At 45.2% G+C, this 13346-nt stretch overlaps 1 protein-coding gene across 2 annotated transcripts in view; it reads right to left on the reverse strand.

The window, feature by feature from the left end:
• Positions 1 to 3734: 3734 nt before the first annotated feature.
• The window catches only part of LOC309521749 (ovostatin-like), a 54210-nt gene continuing 44598 nt past the window's right edge, over positions 3735 to 13346 (reverse strand). Inside the window, exons 27-36 of one of the 2 annotated variants that reach the window (XM_082204562.1) lie at positions 12326 to 12400; positions 11718 to 11883; positions 8884 to 9104; positions 8501 to 8716; positions 8093 to 8217; positions 6888 to 6978; positions 5839 to 5901; positions 5642 to 5744; positions 4927 to 4997; positions 3735 to 3921 (exon numbers count right to left, since the gene is read on the reverse strand). In XM_082204562.1, coding sequence (XP_082060688.1) covers positions 4945 to 4997; positions 5642 to 5744; positions 5839 to 5901; positions 6888 to 6978; positions 8093 to 8217; positions 8501 to 8716; positions 8884 to 9104; positions 11718 to 11883; positions 12326 to 12400 — 1113 coding nt within the window. In that variant the 3' untranslated portion in view covers positions 3735 to 3921; positions 4927 to 4944. Of the gene's footprint in view, positions 3925 to 4926; positions 4998 to 5641; positions 5745 to 5838; positions 5902 to 6887; positions 6979 to 8092; positions 8218 to 8500; positions 8717 to 8883; positions 9105 to 11717; positions 11884 to 12325; positions 12401 to 13346 lie in introns of both variants that reach the window. The other variant, XM_082204561.1, reaches the window with a different exon arrangement.

Raw genomic sequence — 13346 nt, forward strand, 5'->3', positions numbered from 1 at the left:
TGCTTGCCTCCCTCCAGGGCCTCTGCAACGCCAGCCCCAAATCTGCTGTGCCAGGAAAACCCCCAGCATAATCCATGGAATCTCTTTAGTGGTGGAGTTGCAATAAACAACCACTTGGGATTTAAACAGGCCACAACTTTATGAATTACAGATGTCGGCAAGTTTTGGCACAGGCACTGGTTGTGTATCCTGAATCAATTAACCCCAGGTTAAGGATTGCCCTATGTCGTACATCAAATCAGGTTGACCCCCTCCCCAATATCCCCATTTTGGGAGTTCTATGGCCAACAACTCCCATCTGGGTGTCCAGACAGAAGCACCCCCCCGGTTCCTTTAATGATTTAATTAATTAATTACCTTAATTAATTGAACCAATGGTTGGGGTGGGGGCGCTCCTGACTACCCCCCCACACACATCCACCCAGTCTTATCCCCCATGGATTTCCCTGGTGTTTATAACTCCATACGCATAGAGGGTGGTGTGTATTTGAAACTGCGCATGCTTCAATATTTTTTTGCCTCATACACATGAAATCGTTCTCATCCATTAGGTTCCCTGCACTCCCCCCACCTCCATTAAATTAGAGAGCTTCCCACAACAGGGAGATATCAATAAAGGAAGAAAATCCAATATAAAATCCCATGCTAATGGAGGCACATTGTTTGTCAGTTTCTTTGACATGTGTGGAGATGTTTCACAGGAGCCATTCACCCCTACTACCACTTTGCTTCTCATCATCCAAAGGGAAAGATGCAGCATTCACCAAAACATATTTGCAGGCCCAGGCATCGTGCTCCCCAGTCCCCAACCCCAGATAAATACAAGACCACTAAGACTGGTTTGGATCAAAACAGGCCACAACTTTATTGAATACAGTAAGAGCTGTTTGACAGTGGAATTTGCTGCCAAGGAGTGTGGTGGAGTCTCCTACTTTGGAGGTCTTTAAGCAGAGGCTTGACAACCATATGTCAGGAGTGCTCTGATGGTGTTTCCTGCTTGGCAGGGGGTTGGACTCGATGGCCCTTGTGGTCTCTTCCAACTCTATGATTCTATGATTCTATGAATACAGTGGTACCTCGGTTTTTGAACATCTCAGAAGCCAAACGTTACAGTTGCATGTCAAGACCCTGAAACCACCCCCTCATTGAAGAATAACACACACAAGCACACATATATCAGGTTAACGTTATTGGGCAAATTTTGGCCCTGGTCCTGACTATATCTGACTCCTGCCCGTTGTGCAGGGAGTCCGGTAAGGGTAAACCACCAGAAGTGGGAGCCCCGACGATGCATACCAACTCGAGTTCCCAGGGTGCTCCTGTTGGGGTCATGTCATGGCCCTAGCCCCGTCCCGGGCTTTGAACAAGATCCACACCCCCAGATTCCCTTAAGCTTGGAGGGACAGGTGATGGTCACACCTCCCCTCCCCCCTAACCACCAACCTAACAAAGTTGTGATGATTGCTACGAGGTAGGCGAAAACCAAATGGCCCGTGCCAATTTTGCCAAGTGGAAAAATTCCTACCAGACCTCTCAACGGTGACCAACCACGGTCCATAGCAAGGCCAATGAAGAAAACCTGCAAAATAGGGAGGGAGGGTGGGAGATTGATGAAGCGAGCTGAGAGGAAGCCCTCCAGCTTGCGACTCTGCTTAAATAGTCCCGGCCACACCCCACCCACCAGTGGATTGGCTGGCCGGTCGCTGATGTGACCGGGATCCCCCGGGCGACGTGGGAGATTGTCCCCCGCCCACAGGAGGTGAGTGGGTGGCCACGCGGTCCACCGCAACGCCTTCCCACAGTGAAGTGGAGCGGACTTTTTGAATGCCAAAAACTCAGAAGTAAATGTTTCCATTTTCGAATGCCTCAGAAGTCAAACGGCTTCCGCTGAGTCCCGCCAATGAATTTGCAGACCGCCCTTTGCACCTCGGTTTTCGAACGTTTCAGAAGTTGAACGGTCTTCCAGAATGAACTACATTCAAAAACCAAGGTACCACTGTACAGATAAAAGAGGTTTGGCTTGGGCATGGGCAGTGGCGTAGCGTGGGTTGTCAGCACCCGGGGCAAGGCAAGTAATTTGCGCCCCCTAACCCGTGGATTTGCGCCCCCTAACCCTAACCCCCAGATGTTGCGCCCGGTGCGGCCGGCCCCCCCTGCACCCCCCACGCTACGCCACTGGGCATGGGGCAATCAAAATACTTCCGGCCCACCCACCAGAAGTGATGCATATGCCAATCCAGGCGGGGGTTCCTAAGACTTATATCAACTAGGATCCCTTTAATGGGATACCCCAGCGTTTGGAGGGGTAGGCAGAGACTACAACCTCCCCTTCACCCAAGACAAAGGATTGCCCCAATGCCCAACCCAGTTGCGATGATTGCTATAAGGTAGGCAAAAACACCAGGTTGGAGCCAATTTGCCTGGTGCATAAATTTCTAACCAGTCCCATAAAATGATGACCACTGTAGCCACAGCTACTTGACCATCAGCTTGAACCAAGGGGGGGGGAGCTCAACGAAGGAAAAGCAGGTGGGGCCCCAGGTGAGGGCTGTTGAAATGCCCAGGTATTGGACCTGAGGGAAGCCTTCCTGCTCCGTCAGCTCCAGCCCCCTGGTCCCGTCCGTGTCCCAGCCTGCACCCCCATTTGCCAATCCATGATGCAGACCAGGATCTGACTCCTGACAGGTGTCAATAGGCTTATTGAATATTACTTTATTTGATATAAGTTGCTTATTTTAAAGTTATGTTTTATTATCACATATTTGTATTGGATTAGATTGTTATAAGTTGTACATTCTGTTTCTTCAGGTTGTAAACTGCCTTGGATATTGTAAAATAGAAAGACAGTATACAATTAAAAGTGATGATGATGATTTATAAACCTTTTCTTCAATTTTGCCGGTATTCCCCTCCTTCAAATCTCCCCCCCCCCTTCTGTCAAATAAAGCATTTTTCTTTCCTCCCTCCCTGCACTGCCCATTTCCTCAATTTATTCTATCTCTATTTTTATAATTGTATACAAGTATTCTTTTGTAATTGTAGCCAAGTGTTGTGTGTGTGTGTGTTTTGCTGTGGATGTGTGTATATGAGTGTGGAAGCCTTTTTCTCTGCCAGCGTTCAGTCCAACAGTCCTGCTATAACAAACAAGCAGTTTATTTTCCTTTTTTGCTTTGTGTTTTTGGTTATAGATTGCCTCAATAAGAACCTTGTGGTTGGTATTGAAGGAAAAGATGTACTTCTGCAACCGGTACAGTGGTACCTCGGGTTACAGACGCTTCAGGTTACAGACTCCGCTAACCCAGAAATAGTATCTCGGATTAAGAACTTTGTTTCAGGATGAGAACAGAAATCGCATGGCGGTGGTGGGAGGCCCCATTAGCTAAAGTGGTGTCTCAGACACACAGTGTGTGTCATAAGACACACAGACACACACAGTGTGTGTCATAAGACACACAGACATTTCCCCTTAGTTTTTAAGAGGAAAAAAGTGCGTCTTATGGAGCGAAAAATACGGTAATCTGCTCCCATAGTAAAAACTATGGTATGTCAGTATGGAAGAAAATGTCTGCACACTTTTCAACACAGATAGATACAAAACTCTTTGCATTCCTGTCCCATTGGCTTGATGGCCCAATCCAGCTCTGCCAGAATTTTTTGTTTCTGGAGTATTTGAAATACTCTAATCATCAAATAGCAAAGAAACTCACAACACCAAAAGAGAGATTTGCAAATGGTTATAGCAACTAGAAATAATTTTATTCTACAAATGAGACATTCAAAATACAGTTCTGAAAGTCGGAGAGATGTGGAGTGAGATCCCAGCCAAAAAAATTTCAACCCAATGTAATATTTTGAGCAGATTTTCTGGAATGGTGATTTTTCTGAACCACATCAGACACAGGGATATAGCTTCTGATCTTCCTGCTGAAATAAAAATTGACATTTAAGAAATGGACATAGGAATCAGTAAGTTGAAAATGCGATTTTAAGTCTTAGCTGCGTCAACATGTTTAAATGGGCCTTGGAGCCATTTCTCCTACCCTCTATAAGGGGGAATAGCAAAAGTTGCAATTGTTTATTTCATACAATCTATATGCCACCTTATTATTTAAAAAACTCCACAATTTTAGTGGTAGAATACATCTAGCAAAAGGGAAAAAAGGCCACAATACAGTAGTAGAAAAAATGCAGCAGTCAAAGACAACACAAAAAACTTTATTACAGACTGGCATAAGATACAAACATACAAATAAAATAAACCACATAAGACTTAAAAAGGAGAGGGATCAAGACACCTAGCTGTACTCCTTAATTTTTATTCTCTACTGCGCTGTCTTCTTATCCTTATTTTTTGGCTTTGCTTTTATTGTACAGTGAATAGTTTTATATGCTGTAAGCCACCCCGAACGCTGTATTTTTCAGAGCAATGGTGGGAAACACGTTCATCTAACTACGGTAAATAAAATTACCCTAGCTGGGAGTGCCTCAAAGCAAGAGGCAACTCTAATCCACCACCAGTGGCATAGCGGGGGGGGGGGCACAGGGGCGGTTGCCCTGGGCACAGAATTGTTAGGGGTGCAAAAATTCAACCCCTGTTGCTTCTTCAATACAGCTGCATGTTTCCGTTGCTGGGCTCCACTGAAAATGGCTTTTGCATGAGAATCAGGAAGTGACGTCTCCAGACAATGGAATAACTCTTCATTCTTATCTCTGTGGTTGTGATCTCTTGGGTGATGTGGCTGCCGTTAGGCAGTTGGATGTGCATGCATACTCTGTCCGTTTCCCACCCACCCTCTCTACCTGGCCCCAGGCACTGGCAACCCATGCTACACCACTGTCCACAATAGCTCTTCTTTATCAATGCAAGTTTTGCTTTTCTTTGTTCTATTAGCACCTGCATAGCTAGCAGCCCTTCCTTTGACTTACCATCCTCTTTGTTCGGGCTCAAGCTGATTCTTGGCGGCATGGTGTGTTATATTCACTATGGGCAGCTATATCTAGTAGGAGGGACAGGAGAGAGCACAGCATTAGATGTTGCATGGATCCACATTTTCTCTTTCAGGTGTTCAGAGAAGAGTAAAGGTAAAGGTAAAGGGACCCGTAACCATTAGGTCCAGTTGTGGCCGACTCTGGGGTTGTGGCGCTCATCTCGCTTTATTGGCCGAGGGAGCTGGCGTACAGCTTCTGGGTCATGTGGCCAGCATGACTAAGCCACTTCTGGTGAACCAGAGGAGTGCACAGAAACGCCATTTACCTTCCCGCCGGAGCGGTACCTACTTATCTACTTGCACTTTGATGTGCTTTCGAGCTGCTAGGTTGGCAGGAGCAGGGACCGAGCAACGGAAGCTCACCCCGTTGCGGGGATTTGAACCGCCGACCTTCTGATCGGCAAGCCCTAGGCTCTGTGGTTTAACCCACAGTGCCACCCGTGTCCCTTCAGAAAAGAGTACTAGCTTCAATTTTAGAAGAGACAATTGAAATGTCAACACAAACATGGGACACTCATTTCCTATAGGATACTTGTTGAAGGAAGCGGCAGTAAAATTTATGGCAGTTCTAGTGATGAAACTACATGGGCTTCTGGGAACTACGAAATCAAAGTACACAAAATACACCTAAACTGTGAGAGCAAGTCTCCTACCTGTTTCATAATAATCAAACATTCGAACTGCAGCTGGTTTGCTTTTGGACACAGGATGGGATTCTTCTAGAGTTAATGTCAAGGTAATCTCCTTTGATGATACCTGAGCACAGGAAGAAAGAAAATATCAGTGACAGTTTATGAGAGGGAGATCTTTCGCAGGTTTGTTGTAATGATGCAACTTCAGGCAAACTTACACTCTCCAGATATAAGAAGACATGGTCATTTCTGGTTTCGGTGCGCATCACCTTGCCCAGGAGCTGTACAATAAAAGCAAGGAGAGAAAGATACTTTTGCTTTCAGGAAAGGGATGAATCATAACAAAGTGAATAAGAATAGTTCAGACAGATTTATAGCAATCAGGTCATAAAAAACAGCCAGAGGCTCTGCAAACATTACTGAGCCTGGCAAGCTCTTCCTTTTGGACCAATTCCATACAGAAATCTCAAACCTTCTTGCTGTGAGCCTCTGCCCCATGGCTCATGGCTTCCTTTTTCAGTTCTGCACTTTACTGTGGCTGCTGGCATGCAGACGCTCTATGTATTTGGGTGGGTGCCATAGGCAACAAACAAGATTGCAGATTGCAGATTTACCAGTGCCACTTTACCAGTGTGAAAAGAAAAGTGATCGTGCCTTGGAAAATGGTAACAGACTTTGGCCTGTTGCTCTGCAGCTTCAGAAATTATGAACTAAGGCTGGAGGATTACTAGCCTGAGTAATGTATGGATTTCCTATGACATCATTTACGATGACACTTTTTAAGCCTGGCATTTATGGAAGTGAGAGCTGGACCATAAAGAAGGTTGAAAATTGATGCTTTTGAATTATGGTGCTGGAGGAGACTCTTGAGAGTCCCATGGACTGCAAGAAGATCCAACCTATCCATTCTGAAGGAAATCAGCCCTGAGTGCTCACTGGAAGGACAGATCCTGAAGCTGAGGCTCCAAGACTTTGGCCACCTCATGAGAAGAGAAGACTCCCTGGAAAAGACCCTGATGTTGGGAAAGATGGAGGGCACAAGGAGAAGGGGACGACAGAGGATGAGATGGTTGAACAGTGTTCTCAAAGCTACCAGCATGGGTTTGACCAAACTGCGGGAGGCAGTGGAAGACAGGAGTGCCTGGAGTGCTCTGGTCCATGGGGTCACGAAGAGTCGGACACGACTAAACGACTAAACAACAATTATTTTACTTCATCCAGCCATTTTCTCCTAGGGTGTCTCATTCACTTTTTTTCTAAATCTTACCCGCTCTAGGGATGATGAGACAGGGACAAAACCAGATAGCATTTTGATGTCAATGATAGCCATGTTGGATGCGTTGCGCTCTCCAGTGTATCTTGAAACAAGAAAAAAAAGGGTGTCATTTTGTATTCTGACTGAGCAAACTGAGTCAAAAGCAAACTGAGAAGATACTGCAAAGAGCTCTTTTAGGATATAGTATACACTGTCTTACATAGTTCATTAAAGGCCAAACAATACATTGCTTTAATTGTGTTGACATCTCTCTCTCTCTCTCTCTCTCTCTTTCATCTATCTATCATCTATTATTTTAATTATAGGCAGTGAAGGAGGAAGTATCATCAGGACTTCAGCATGTAGAGAGGGAAGGTTTAACTTTGCACTCCCCAGTTGCAATCCCACAAAAAATGCCACCTGCATGTGGTTATGTAGCATAGAAAAAACAAACAACAATTCTCACTGCTGCTACTGGGAACTTTTTTCTGAGCTGCATAGCAGAAGTAGGGATTATTTTCTTAGAATCAAGGCTGGAGAGCAGAGTGTTGAACACCACCTCACTGTCTGCAGTCTTGATAATAACCTATCCTCCACCAAGTGTGCAATTACATTTAATAAATGAATATCCAGATGTTGCACAATTAAAGTAATGCGTAGTTTGATCCTCATTTTTGGATTCCATGGTTCAGACACAAAATGCTGAATCCTGTTCCAAGGTAATTCAAATTCTCCCACAAGAAAGAATGACTGCAGTGACTTTAGAATTATTCTTTGGAATAACTTACTCTGCCTTTTTAAAAACCAAAGTATTATGTGAATTAGCAGAAAGCAAAGGGCATTATAACAGGCATGGGAGATATTTTTCAGCACCTCCCCTCTGATTCCCAAGACTCATGTACTATCAAGCACATCTTCACACCCTGAGGAGCTAGACTTGCTTTTGTTTGTAAACGGAACCTGGACAAATTTAGGATGCTGATTTCTGCACCTCTTCCATGTGTCAACAGAGCTATGGCAAACGCAGTCCTGCCAATCCCAATCTGCCCCAACAAATAATATGCAGATCTGCTGCTCCTATATTCTCCCTTGTACAAACCAAATGGATTTCCAGCAAGGCCCCAGGAATAACCAAAGTGCCTTATATTGCTTTATACAGCAATGCATGGCAAAGTTGTCAACAGGGGATAGGCATAACTTTGCAGTCTTTTCATTACCTGGCTTTCAGTTCAAGATCAAATCTGGACAGAAAGTTGCTTGCGCAGGAAGCATTTTTTGTCCGCACTGTGAGAGCAAATCCAGAGCCATGTGTAGGGAAGATGATGTTGTATTGCAGGGATGTCTGAAACAGAAAATAATGTATAGCACATATAACAGGGGGCAACTACCGTATTTTTCGCTCTATAACACGCACCCGACCATAACACGCACATAGTTTTTAGAGGAGGAAAATCCGTAGGCATGCCACCCGTAGGCATTCCCTCCATAACACGCACAGACATTTTCCCTTACTTTTTAGGAGGAAAAAAGTGAGTGTTATGGTGCAAAAAATACGGTACTTTATTACTGACAATAGCTCTGTGACTAAGCAGCAGAGGTACTTGTGGGCTAGGGATGCCATTTACCTGAATGTAGACACACCCAGAACCTTTCACTTCCACACTGTAGTTTCCGGGGATGTTGGGCAATTCAACCTGTTGCAGCAGGACACTGTTGCTACTCGTCACCTGGAAAACCTTCTTAAAAGATCCCCCAGCACTGATCTCCACTGTATTTTCTGCATCTTTTGTGAAGGTCAGATTCCCAAACCGAGATAAAGCCAGGAGAGCCACAGGAGTGTCCTGGAAAGAATCATACATATATGGAGAAGGTGAATAGAGAGAAGTTTCCCTTCCTCTTTCATGTCCCTAAAACTCAGGATTATTCAGTTAAACTGACTTGACAATCAATTCAGGACAGACAACAGAAGGTACTTCTTCATACAGTCCCCAATTAATGTATAAGTTACCTGAGAGGAGGAGAAGCCTCCTAAAGAATTTTGGTTTCTGACCAGCCACCGCGCCATCTGTGAGCCGATTGTCAGGTCCTCCTGGGATAGGTTTGGTCGGTTAAGCCATGCCAGCAGTACATAACTGTTCATCAGAATCTCAAGAGATGATGCACGAATGTAAAAAGAAGGGAAATCTTCTACTCTAGGCCTCTTTTCCCTTTTCCAGTACAGCAGACCACCTGAAGATGCAGAAGAGGCTATTAAGTTATAGGGAAACAGTGGTTATCAATGTACTTCCATGTCAAGCTTCCTGGCTTTCATATTGATCTGCAGCAACCAATCTTTTCTCATGTATGTGCCACAAGGTAAGGGCAAGAGACACCACTGCCTTGAAGTACTTATCTTTCTAATCTGCCAAAGTGAGGTGCAGGCAGCTGAACAGTTATGGAGTTGTGGACGTAATGTATCTTGATTTCAGTAAGGCTTTTGACAAAGTACCCCATGATATTCCTGTGGAGAAGCTGGTAAAGTGTGGGCTGGAAGAGGCAACTGTTAGGTAGATTTGTAGCTGGCTGACTGACTGAACCCAAAGAGTGCTCATTAATGGTAGAGTGGCTTCTCCTTCATGGAGAGCACGTGTTGCGGTGGGAGCAACCATGACATCCCCTGTTGCTGGGTGGGTTAGTTTGGATGGCCACGGATTTGATTGGGCACCTCCGTTGTTGCTGGGGAAAATTGATTGTTGCAATTTTATTTGATTGATGGGGGTGTTATATAGGTCCCTGTGCACAGGGTTGAGCTTCTTCTTTTTGCTGCGCACATTGGATTACCCGCCTACCCTCCCTTTATTTAGGGTTTGTTTGCGCTGACCTTGCTATGCCTGTGTCAGGGAACTGACATCGGAGCTAGAGGCAGAGGGAAGGCTCTCAAATGATGCTGGAGAAGGGCCTAGCAGGGAGAGAGGCAGCTCCGCAGATGGGGAAGCAAATCAGCGCAACACCAGGGATATAGAGGGGCTGATGGGGGAATCGGCGAGAGGGCTCCAGGACTCTTCACCGGACACCAGCGGGGAGAGCACGGGTCCTCCGCTACCCACGCCCACCCTGCGCAGAAGACTTCCGCGCAGAGAGAGTAGGAGGAGACTGGGTGTCAAACAACTTTTATGTTGGAAAAGATTTAAGAAACGCCCACTGACGGATTCTGCTAGCGACTGAGGCAGCCACGAAGTGAAGGGCTGTCCAGACTGCAAGGTTTAGCAAGGCAACAAAGCCTGGAGAGGCGGCAACTTACGCACGAGCAACCCATACACATTACAGCCTGTCATGGGGTCGTCTGCTTTGGAGCAGGGGCCTGGTAAGAATTTTACCATTTGGCTGATTGCCTGGGGCCATTTGGGTTTTGCCTACTGCGTAGCAAATCATCACAACTTGTAAGTTGCGGTTAGGCATTGGTTAATATTTTGGAGGGGATGAGGTTGGCTGTGCCTGCTCCTCCAATGCTGCTGCTGCAGGGTATTCTGTTAAAGGAATCCAGGGGCTCACCATGCTTTCGTCCGTATCCCTGACAAAGGGCTAGGGCTATGCAAGAGCCCCAGGGAGCATTTGGGGAGAGGTGTGAGCCTGGCACCCAGATTTTCTCTCCCCAAAATTGCTTACCCTTACTGACTTCTGCATGGGTGTGGTTGTCTGTTCTGTTCCTACCTCCAAGTGGGTACAGATAGTCGCTAACCAATGCCTAAGCAACCACTCACTTACTGTAATTCAATAAAGTTGTGGCCAAAATTATGCCGAAAACCAAAACAAAAGTGATGTGTGAACGTGTTTTATTTAGGGGTATCTTAGGGGTCCTCGAGACATAACTCCTCATCCTGGAGAAAAAGTGACAAGTGGGGTGCTGCAGGGTTGTGTCCTGGGCCCGTTGTGGTTCAGCATATTTATAAACAATTTGGATCAAATTTGCAGATGACGCCAAGCTGTGGGGGGAGCTAATGCCGCAGAAGACAGAATCTGGATTCAAAATGACCTTCACAGATTTGAGAAGTGGGCATAACATAATGAATTTTAATAGGGACACCTAGGTCTGCTTGTCATAAAGTCATGGCTTATTTTTGCGCACACTCATTTCTCGGTCAGTTGTTGGGTTGCGCTCACACTCGGGGTACCACCAAAGCAGTGCCACCACAATATGAACCACCAAATTATTACAGCCTGTTGCATACCCTCCAACATTTCAGAGATAAAGCAGTGTCCCTGAATGGGTGGGCTGCCATGGCATGGCTGAAGTAAACAACCAAAATTCAACTGGTGCCACTGCTAGAAATCTAAAAGTGCATGCAAGCATGATGGACTATATGGAATTGGCGGAAATGACCGGCAGGATCCGAGATAAGGGGGAAGAGTCAGTGGAAGAAGATTGGAAGAAATTTAGAGATTATTTACAGAAACATTGTAAAATTAACGAACTTTAGAATAATGTTGGATTAAAATTAAGAGGTTTCTAGCTGTAATGGGTTAAAAGAATATGAAAAAATGGGTTTATAGAAGTAAAATTTCAAGATCATAAAAATTTAAGAATAAAGATTTGGGTAGGATAAAGAGGGAAACAAATTGCTGAGCTAATAAATTGAATTGGAATACAAAAAAGAGAGGTACGAGGGGGTCCAAGAAACAAGTAAACGAAAAATAATGGCTGTGTTTTTTCTTTTTTCTTTTTTTGTTTGTTTTATCCCTTTTTTGTAATGTAAAAATCTTAATAAAAATCTTATAAAAAAATAAAATAAAAGTGCATGCAAGCAGTTCCAGATGACAAATTTCATGGCGGCAAGCCACAAATCACAACAGTACACCACTTACCATTTCTAGTAGCAGATGTCATCAAGACGTCCAAGAAATGTTTCTGTTTTTCTGCGTTGCCAGCTAAACCATATGTATGGGCCAGGAGAGCATTTTCGAACGTGCTCCTAACACGCCCATCAGAAGCAGCATCTAAGCAGGAGAGGCCAGCCCGGACCACAGGATACTAGGGTTTAAGAGAGATTGTTATATATTATCAGGATGGCCGCCGGCCTCTGAGGCAAGGCGAGGCAGCTGTTCTCACCGTTTTACTGTTTTATTGCCCTATTCTATTGTTCCCATTGGATTGTGCTCTTTGTTTACTTCAAGTACTCAAGAATGATCAAGGAGACATGCAAAAAATGCAATTAATTAGAACTTTGGATGAAGGAGCACCCTTTACATTATGTTATAGTTAATTCAGATAATAAGGGAAGGTCGAAAAGAAAGGTTTGTTACATCTCCTTGGAGTTGGCTGAGATTCTATATTGACTTGATGCTGATTTCCCGGTGGCGTTAAATAAGATGAAAGAGTATGGAAACTGAAATGCAAGCGTGGCGTTTTAACACATCTTAAAGGAACTGCCTGAGAAATATCTATGAAAACTAGAGTGATAGTAAATCAGTACCGAGCTCTTGAGGTTGCTCTCCAGTAGAGATGAAGTAATATAGGCCGTGAGTATGGTGTTTTGATCCGCTCCATCCTATTTGCAAAGGAAAAATCAGTTAAAACAGGGGTATAATAGCTCAAAGTCCCCTCCCTAGAGAAATTTTGTTGGGCTTTTCATTTTGCTTCCCTGCAACAATCCCTGGAAATGAAATTCAACCTGCAGTCCTAAGTATACATAAAGATAAAGGTAAAGGGACTCCTGACCATTAGGTCCAGTTGTGGCCGACTCTGGGGTTGCAGCGCTCATCTTGCTTTATTGGCTGAGGGAGCCGGTGTACAGCTTCCGGGTCACGTGGCCAGCATGACTAAGCCACTTCTGGAGAACCAGAGCAGTGCACGGAAACGGCGTTTACCTTCCCGCCGGAGGAGTACCTATTTATCTACTTGCACTTTGACGTGCTTTCGAACTGCTAGCTTGGCAGGCGCAGGGAGCGAGGAACGGGAGCTCACCCCATAGCGGGGATTCGAACCGCCAACCTTCTGATCGGCAAGTCCTAGGCTCTGTGGTTTAACCCACAGCGCCACCCACGTCCCTGTAAGTATACATACTTGAGACTTAATACCCTTAAACTAAGGACTTCTCTACACTTGCTATTGTCCTGCTGCTTTCTCTTCAGCACTCTTGGATTGCCATTCATTCCGATCTATTGCTAAAAAGTGAGTTTTCCCTTGGAAATGAGCAGGGCAAGGGGAAAACAGCTTGGACCTGTGCTTTTTAGGTATGGCACACGTGGAATTGTGGATGAGTCCTCATCAGTGGGATTGCACTGTTTCTACTTGTATGAATCTGGTCTGCAAGTCCGCTCACCCCTTTTGGTGCCACAGCGTGGCAGGACGGATGAGGCTTCACTGGGGCTCCGAGAGAGGAATTCAAACTGCAGTGCCCTTCCTGATAGGCGATGGGGGCATAAGCCCCTGCTGCCTTTCAGGAACCCGATCCTAGCCTGCACCCTGCTTTGGCAAATGGGGATGCAGGCTGG

This window comes from Podarcis vaucheri (genome assembly GCF_965113315.1).
Source record: "Podarcis vaucheri genome assembly, chromosome: 17".
Classification (NCBI taxonomy): domain Eukaryota; kingdom Metazoa; phylum Chordata; class Lepidosauria; order Squamata; family Lacertidae; genus Podarcis; species Podarcis vaucheri.